Here is a 9,516-nt window from a genome sequence, read left to right as displayed (position 1 = left end):
TGCTGCTGCAAAAAGACCTTAGAAACCACCCGCAGGCCTCTAAAGACAGGTATTTTTCTCTGCTATCAGAGCTGTCAGATCAGCCTTTTCTTTATTCCCAGGGTAAATGTGACTTCTATGTGTACAACCCTGGCTGAGGAAGCTCGTAAGCACCTTGTTCTGCTCTAACATGACAAGAGATAACCTTTCTGTGCCGCCTCCCCATCTCCACAACTCTCCAAGATGTGGCAGAGAGTGGAGCAATACACCTACACAGAGTCTTTTAATATAGATGGCTGGTAAGTCAGGTTCCAGTGTACACTTCCCCAAAACCGTATGGCTGTTGAGTGAGTCACATCAGCAATGTTGCCCTTCCCTTTGCATTTGGACTCCTACGTACACCACAGTTTACTGTGCAGCCAGAGATCATTTGCAGAAGGCATCAACATCGTGATCTTGGGTCACGAAGAATTAAATTGACAGGGTTTTTTTCTAATTGTTACAATCGTGCTTACTTGCACGGACTCTCTGTGGGGTGCATGAAGCATGCACCGGGTCTGTTTGAGTGGCTTTGTGCTCCTTCCATGTCTGATTACCTCTGATGCCTCCTCAAAATTCTCTGTCTAAATAGCTTTGGAAGTTCACTCACCACTACCATTTTAAATAAAGATAATGACAAGCTTTGCTTTGTTTTGTCCTCTCTTTACCTACCTTCTCAGTTCTCTCTGACATTAAAATAAAACCTAGGTGGCAGCAGAGAAAAATTCTGACTTGACTAACTCAACTAGGATATATATGGTTTTACACCAACCATTCAAGGAATTATAGAGCCAATAGCAGCAACGTCATTAAGAAAAACCAGAATATTTTAACACCGTTAATTTAACATCAGCTTTTACCTTTACGTCAGTTGCAGCAAGTCTATATTTTTTTAGAAAGTCCTGTTTTCATTCTCAGGGATGCTAATTTGCTGCACATAATACATCGGCCTGTTTGGAGCTGCAACATTTGTCAGCTGAGGGTTGAAGAGAGGAAGGCCCCAAGACTGCAGTTACTGAAACACACATGTCTGAGTGGGAGTCGAGTGGGTATCTTTACTGAGAACACGTCAACCGAGAGAGGGAGCAGCAAAAATGAAATGAGATACAAAGCAGGAGTTCAAGGGAGAAAGAGGTACGCCTCTTCAGCTTCGGCTTCAAGTGTTACCTCAACCTTTGTACAAAGGGATGACGAACAATCTGCTGTGTGATTTATCGTCTTCTTTTCCTGGACTAGAATACTTGCTGCTCTTATTTGGTCCATGTTGCAAAAGTAATAATGTCATATGTTAATATCCTAGAAATAAAATTTGAAGATTATTCAACAAAGACACAGGTTAACAGCAAAAGCTTTGAGTAATTCATAATCAAAAATATTTAATTTTCAGATGTCCATTATATGTGTTAAATTCTTGGTTACAGAAAAAAGATTTTAACATACAGCATCACAGCGACATATAATCAAGCCATAACAGTGTAGTTTATTACAACTGTGTAAACAAGAAGTATTTCCGTAATGGCACTCTTCATGAACCAAATTCTGGCATACAGAATCTCAGCAGAAGTCAAAAAAAAAAAAAAAAACATTTACAAAGAAAAGAAAACCCCAAATTGAATCACAGTATACCTGGCCAAAATGGCCCAATCCACATTTCGTAAGAGGAAAAAAGTGTCCTCAGAAATTTTGCTTGCTTGTTTTTAAGGAAATTCAATCTGAGTTTTTTCAAGGCATCAATCCAGCATGTGAAATATTTTTACTAACATTGAATAATATGAACAAAGACTAAACATCTTTTAATTATGACCATGTGAATACCTCCTACTGTGACATTATTAGAGACAAGAGTTTATTTGGGAATGCCATTGTCTGTATAGCATGACACCTGCAGAAGATAGTCCTTAGGAAAAAAAAAATAAGTTATTGAGAAATAAAATCCAACGTGCTCCATCAAAGAAAATTTTTGTGCATAAATATCTACGAGGAAAAGTAGTATCTTACTTTCCTGTAACAGAAGTAAACGATTGATCGTAAGACAATGTACATACTGTAAACTGTAAGATGGGGTTTGAACTTGAAATACACTCATCTCAAAGAGATTTTAAACATTAGCACCTGAAACGTAACGCTGGGATTTAAACAATTTTAGTAGCTTTCAGGTCATGCATTAGTTATGGCTTGCTTTACAGATACAATTTTGCCAGCAACATTTTAGTGTTCCGTGAGATCCTCTTAATAAAAAACACATAGGTCTGAATGCCACTACATTTTACACGTGTACCTTTCATATGGGCAGTTTTGCATATGTTCCATCTGCAGACAGAAGGCCCCAGTATAGATAGAGCATAGAAGTTACAGTTATTAAAAAATACTGGAAAATTGGGAGTACATGATATAATTACAAGCTGGTATTTTCAGTTTACAGAAAGCCATAAATTTGCATGTTTAAAAAAAGACATCCAACATGTGCTTAGTCACATGCTGACACAGAGTTCATGCAAACTATTAAAAAAAACCCTTATAAATTTTACCCTTCAGAAATGCTGCATATACTTTGTCCTCAAATAAACTGAAGCCCCCTCAGAAATAACAGGGACCTAATGTGCAGATTGACTCAAGCAACATGTAATTGCTTCCTCTGTAATGAGAAGTGAACAGCAGTATCAAACAGGAAATTTCATTGAATTGTACTTCATTTCAAACACTGTTAAGTCCAAATCCAGATTCACCTGTCATTAGGCAATAAGGCTACCTTAAAAAAAAAAAAAAAAAAAAAAAAAGTTATTTTCTTGGAGGAAGGACATTTTCTTCATAATAGCCTGGATTTACTACATTTCCAGCTGGATCATATCTAGCCACCACAAATGTTGAGCCATCACTAGCAGATGCTTTTCCGACTCCCATCTTTTTTGTGTTCTTCCAAACCATTGCTGTGAAGTGACCTGAAGAAAGAGAAACATACGCATTCATTTTAGGTACTAAATCTGTAACATTCCCTTTAACACGTGAGGGGTGGGGAAAGAAAGAACAATACAAAACTGTTTCTTTAACAGGAGAACAAGCTAAGGACATGAAAAAAACCCAACCTACTTCTAGCATTTTCTCTTGAAAAAGCCTGATCTGATCTGGTTCCGCACTACTATTCCCATTTCCACGTCCTATATCCAAATAAGAATACCTAGTAGAAGAATCATGAAAGAAGTAGTTTGATAAATATCTGATATAAAATTTGACAAAGACATCACGGTCTTTACTTCCTGCAGTATGAACAGCAGTCCTGCCAGTGACTATTATTTAGTTGCTTTAACCATCTCGTACTCCCCCATGTGTCTGCATGTGCAACTGTTCAAACTAATACTGATTTTGTGGCTTTTTCTGCCTAGCTGTAATAGCCACCCCTGCTCTTTGCTGCTCTGTCAGTTGTTCCCTCTATGCATAGACAAATCTCACGGGAGAAAAATGTTATTTTCTTCATCTGAAACAAGCTCAGGCATATCTCCTGCTTGAGCATTATTCAAGGAACAACGTTCTTAGGTTCATTCAACACCGGATTGCCAATATGCAGTCAATGGCTTGTTCCTGATCTGCAAATTATATCTGAAGTGATCTCTGTGATTGATTGGAGTGATATAATTTGGTAGAAGTCACATGTCAATGTAAAAAACAGGATATTACATTTAGTAAGACACCTATATGATTCCAGTTTAGTATTTTCTACAAATTAATTTGCCTTAAAAATAAGTTGCCTTTTAAAAACTTTGTAGTTGGAGGAAAAATACAGTATAAAGAAACCCCACAGATTTTGCTTACTTCCTTATTTCTCAGTTTCCTTTTACCCTTCTGTCAGTTTCTAACATAAAACTTGGGGGAAATTCTAAATTTTTTTTCCCCTCCTAATTTTTTTTCTAAGAAAAAAAGGTAGATTTTTGAAAAATATCAAACAAGTTGGCTAGCCAATTTCTTAAAATAAAAGCTGCGGTTTTGAAGAGACAGTGCCCAGTCTGAACTTACCTGTCCCAGAAGAAAACCCTGGGTTTTGAAAGCTGTAATTTTTTATTTCACTGTACCATCTGTCAGCCACATCCTTTCCTGAAAGACAAAAGAAACCTGCTGTGGAATCATGACATAAACACAGAAGTGTAGCTCACTTTTACAGCCTGGCCAGCAAGATCTTCTGTTAATAGCTGGCAAGAACATCTAGAAACATGGAGAAACAGCCTTTTTACTGAAAAGAGTTTTTTGAAATGTAGTACATGTTACTTACCAAATCTTTTTGGGTTTGCAATAGCTATTGCTACTCAGTTATGATAGAATCATAGAATCATTTAGGTTGGAAAAGACCTTTAAGATCATCAAGCCCAGCTGTTAGCTTAACACTGCCAAGTCCACCACTAAACCACGTCCCTAAGCACCACATCTACATATCTTCTAAATACCTCCAGGGATGGTGACTCCACCACTTCCCTGGGCAGCCTGTTCCAATGCTTGATAGCCCTTTTGGTGAAGAAATTTTCTGTAATATCCAATCTAACCCCCCCGGCGCAACTTGAGGCCATTTCCTCTTGTCCTACGGCTTGTTACTTGGGAAAAGAGACCAGCACCCACCTCACCACAACCCCCTTTCAGGCAGTTGTAGAGAGCGATAAGGTCTCCCCTCAGCCTTCTTTCCTCCAGGCTAAACCACACCAGTTCCCTCAGCCGCTCCTCATAAGACTTGTGCTCCAGGCCCCTCACCAACTTGGTTGCCCTTCTCTGGACACGCTCCAGCACCTCAATGTCTGTCTTGGAGTGAGGGGCCCAAAACTGAACACAGGACTCGAGGTGCGGCCTCACCAGGGCTGAGTACAGGGGGACGATCACCTCCCTGCTCCTGCTGGCCACACTATTTCTGATACAGGCCAGGATGCCGTTGGCCTTCTTGGCCACCTGGGCACACTGCCGGCTCATATTCAGCCGGCTGTTGACCAGCACCCCCAGGTCCTTTTCTGCCGGGCAGCTTTCCAGCCCCTCTTCCTAATTTACTAACTTACTAATTTACTAACTCACTGATTAGTCCAATGCTTTTTGTTAAGCATCTCATGCCATCAATGCCATCAATGACTTGAGTTCTGCTCGACACAAACACAGTCGATCGGTTCTCCACTGGAGTACGGGGCCATGGCCAGCACAGCCTGGCTCAAAGCCTGGACAGGCAACCCACAAAACAGCTGTAGAAGCAAGTGGAGTTCGTCCCGTTCAGGGAAGATCTCTGCAGCAAGGTGCTCGCCTGGTAGGACAGAGCTGATGAAGAGCGCTATACTACCACCAACAGATCAGGGAACAGGACCATCCACCAATTCTCGTCTGCTGTTAAAACTTTAAAAGGTTGAAGTTACAAAAACCTTTGGACAAGAGAGATCTATCTGTGTGGCACAGCATTTGGATCGAGATGGGGGCAGAAATCCTTTTAGTCCTCAAAGAAATGTCCTCAAAGAAACCATCTGGCAATTTAACACATTGAGCTTACATTTTATTCTGCCCAGAACCTTCTGTAACTTTCAGCCTGGAAGGTAGTGAAGACACATCTCCCTCATCCTGGATGAGTGCTGCTGTCATTAGGCTGCTACGTACAGCTTTCACCAGCTCCTCCCTCTTGGAACAGGTTTGAAAAGACTTAAGTGAGCCTTGCCAGATTTTTCTGAGCAAAAGGGCACAGGGATCTTTTCTACAGGGAGGCCTCCCACCTGTGGATGCAGGTATATGAAGACATCCCCTTGCAGCTCCAAGCAACCCAAAGAAAAATGACACTTCTGACATCCTCTACTTTTCCGTGTTCTCATCAGCATTTAACACTTCAAATTTCTGAGTGCATTTATTTTCAGTGGTTCTTACTTAGCACTTGAGCCATTGTGAATGTCCCCTTTGAGGCACTCTAACTCGGGGTACTCCAGGCAGACACCTCAAATGTACATTCCTAGGAGCAGCTGCTGTGTGGAAATCCTTGTGTCCAGCACTGTCTCATCTCATCAAAGGCTTTTACTGACCACAGCTGTATAACGACTGTGACTACGGCCAGGGATGTAGCACTGCATGTCTGTGGGTCTCCAAGGTTGATGTTTGCCAGAGAAATAATCCTTCCTTGTTTTCTGTTGAACAGTTAGGGAACCTGACAGGAAGGAGCAGATTCTGATAATCTGCAGTGGGTCCTGTGGAACAGGCAGCACAGAGGGCAGAAGCTCCGACCAGAACTTGCAGATGCTCTGCACTCAAAAGTCAAATGTTACTTCTCTCCGTTACTGGTTGTTAGGAAATTTTTGTGTCAAACACTGGGAGGGGGGAAAGGGGCAGGTTTTTCCCTGAGCTACATCAGTAATGAAATTTCTGCTTAGCATTCCAGGATGTATAACGCAAGGCCGGTTGATTTCATAGCAAGCTGCCAATGCTGTTAAGCCTACCGCCATGAAGAACGTGGGTCCCTGGTGGACTGTTGGCTGCAGAACAGCAATGACTCATGTTTTGCTATTTTGCAGCAAAAAGTCTTAAACTTGCACTGTTGTAGAAGTCAGACACTGCGTTAACTTCTTTAAACTTCAGTTTCTTATGAGTGCAGTCTGCTAAAAGGATGGCGTTGTTAGCCTGGCAAGCTGGCTGTCAGAGCTGTCATTGAAAGGAAAATATTGAATGAAATGCCATCTCTTGAGAGGTTTGTGAACCGAAAGTACTATGAACTTATCTATGCCATGCTGCTTGTTAGGAATAGTGCTCTCTTAGTAGAGTCAATTTACCTTTTCTACATAAAAAAGTAGAAAACCCTCTCTTGTTTCCCAAAGTAAATGTTTCAGGAATAACAGTAGGTTCCTCCTTTCCCTGCGCCAAACAACAAACCCTGTAGACCTCTTTTAGGGCTGAAGTCTGTAACACAAGTAAATATCTGCTCATTTTGTTACTTACTCTAAAGCTAAAATGAAGACTGAAAAAAGTGTAAAGTGCATCTTTATGCAATACTGATGGAAAAGAAAAAGCACATAGTAAAAACAAAACAAAACAAAACAAAACAAAACAAGAAGACCATCCTGTCCCACCCCAGACTTCAAAGCTATGAAGGATTTAGATATGTTTGTGGTAAGGCGGGTGGAACAGAAGTACAAAATGTGACTGCAGACATATTAGGCCTTATGAAGCACATGTGCTTTACGTGTACAAGTGCTTAAGTGACTATAGTATGTAAGTAGCATTTTTACAAATGTAGGACTGCATTCCCACTGCTACCAGCACTTCATTCCCTCTGTTAACGTATCAGTGTGATACAGCGTAAAGAGTAGCTCAAGAGAAAGTCATCCCCACTCTGCTTACTGTAGCTCTAAGAAGTGTAACTAGGCTCCATGTGACAAAAACTTAAAATCTCCATCATGGAAATACTGCAGGACACACGGAAGTTTTGACAAACAGAGTATCTCTTTGTAATTTTTTTTTTTTAATTTTTTTTTAAGAATACTATCATGTGAAAATTTGGTAACTCTTTAATTCAAGGGAGATGGCAACGGCATCGGGTAAGAATACCTCAGTCCTGTACATGAAAGACAACGAGCATAGCTGGGTAGCACAATCTATGACATGTTAATTCCCAGCCTTCGTGGATGAAAGCTTGCAACTTACTGCAGCCAGGCAGTGACAGCCTAGAAGCTGATAGCTATGCTCCATTTTTCATGTGCAGGATCAGGCTATCATATGGCACTGCTGTCATCCTCCTTGAATTAAAAGAGTGATTGCATCATAGGCTGTGAGAAATTAAAGACTAACTTGTTCTCGGCAAAAGAGAAGGTGACCGAAGGACTAGGCAACTTTTGACAGACTCTGTCTTGAACTCATGTTAAAGAAGTGTCCTGGAAGTGAAGGGAATGAATTGTATCTGTCATATGCCGCAGAAGGTGAGGGGGTCCTACGTGGAAGTTATTACCACGTGAGAAGACAGGTGGGTACCTAGCGATTAAACATCCTCTCTTTCCTCTGAAATACTTTTCTTCTGATTCTTTGCCCCTTGGGGAGCAGTAAGCAATGCAGTGGAGGGACACAAGCCAAACCAGCGTTGAAAGCGACAGCTGATACACAGGGGACTAAGCAAAAACTCTGGTTTGAGCCCAGTGACCCCCAGGCTTCCAGAGAGAGAACAGCAGAGGGGTCAGCAGAGCACCGAGCCTACCTGCTTTAGCAGCAGCTTGCATCCTCAGACTTGCTGGTCCAGAGAAGTGACCACAGTATTTCCATTTCAAATTATTACGGAACAAGTGATGCAGTGATATTTAGCGTCTGTTTCCCTTGCATTTCAATGTTTCATTGAAAACAGCTCCCACTCCCCCCAGAGCTCCCCCAAAACAGGGGTTGGTTGCTGTTCAAAATGCATTTCAATCAGAAAGCAAGAACACAGAAAAGAAATCTCACTCCCACCCCTCATTCCCTATCATAGCAGAAATGATAGAAGTTTACGTCTATCAAAAAGCATGCAGTTCCGTCCTACAGTCAGCGCTGCAGCTTCCCTCCTGTCGCTCCGCTTGCAGACCCAATGAGCATATTGCTGGTTTTTTGAACATACCCTTCCTGTTTGCATCGCTGTAAACCACATTCTTAGTTTCAACACTTTCTCTTTGGAAACATAGTTTGACTCCACCCTTCTCCTAGCGATAGCTGACTGATGACCTGCTCGGTTGGACTTACTAGGTGTTCATTTCAGACAGAAGAGGCTGAATGTTGCTCTCATGAGTTTCATCGGTACCACGACTCTCTGAACACATCTACATCGCATAAAAATTTCGTGCAACTATCCTTGAATTAGTGTCCAAGCATAGTTCTGCCCAAGCCCAGGTCCCGAATCAGCATACTGATTTGATTTTATTTACCGAAGCTATGAGCTAGTAACGTGGCCACGCTGACTGCGCCTCAAGCTGCCTCGTATCACCAGAGGCTTGACCGTGAGAGGTCAGAGTCCTGGTGTAAAGTTCTTCTGCTGACACGACTCTCTGAAGGACGGAGAGAGAATAAGGGGCCACTGCATGTAAACAGGTGTCGGTGCTCTTGCCTGGCCATCCTCTGCATCTCATCAGTTGTCCTGTTGCCTCATTAAATTTCATTTCTAACTATTTTCCTGGGTGAGGAGCTCTGTTCTCTGTGGATGTGGGCGGGTGGGGGGTGAGTGCCAACAACGGGTATCACACCAAGGGTTGCAGGGACCTGGGTGTCTGCAGTGCCGGCAACTGGAGGACCAGTGTGGGTGCGAGTACTAGCAAAACGCAAGCCGGACCCGCTGGCGAGCAGGCGGAGTGGTCTGGGAGGAATCGCTACAGAAGTGTACGGCCACCGCAGAGACAAGGGGGGGTCCTGGCTGACGGCCAGGGAGCTGCATGTGCCTGTGTGCAAGACGCGCTGTAGTGGCGGCTGGAGTGGGACTGCAGCCTCAGGGGTTGGTACGTCCAGGTGCCAGCAACTGGGGAGACTGGCACCCAGGGGCAGCTACTGGGCAGACGGAGT

At 42.6% G+C, this 9,516-nt stretch overlaps 1 protein-coding gene across 1 annotated transcript in view; it reads right to left on the bottom strand.

Annotated features, from left to right (window-relative positions):
* Positions 1 to 1,368: 1,368 nt before the first annotated feature.
* The window catches only part of GLIPR2 (GLI pathogenesis related 2), a 28,475-nt gene continuing 20,327 nt past the window's right edge, over positions 1,369 to 9,516 (bottom strand). Inside the window, exons 4-5 of the mRNA XM_049830498.1 lie at positions 4,027 to 4,104; positions 1,369 to 2,957 (exon numbers count right to left, since the gene is read on the bottom strand). Of these exons, the coding sequence (XP_049686455.1) occupies positions 2,797 to 2,957; positions 4,027 to 4,104 (239 nt within the window). The 3' untranslated portion in view covers positions 1,369 to 2,796. The remainder of the gene's footprint in view (positions 2,958 to 4,026; positions 4,105 to 9,516) is intronic.

This window comes from Accipiter gentilis, chromosome 27 (assembly GCF_929443795.1).
Source record: "Accipiter gentilis chromosome 27, bAccGen1.1, whole genome shotgun sequence".
NCBI classification, from domain to species: Eukaryota; Metazoa; Chordata; class Aves; order Accipitriformes; family Accipitridae; genus Astur; species Astur gentilis.
This window is presented reverse-complemented; position numbering and strand designations above follow the sequence as displayed.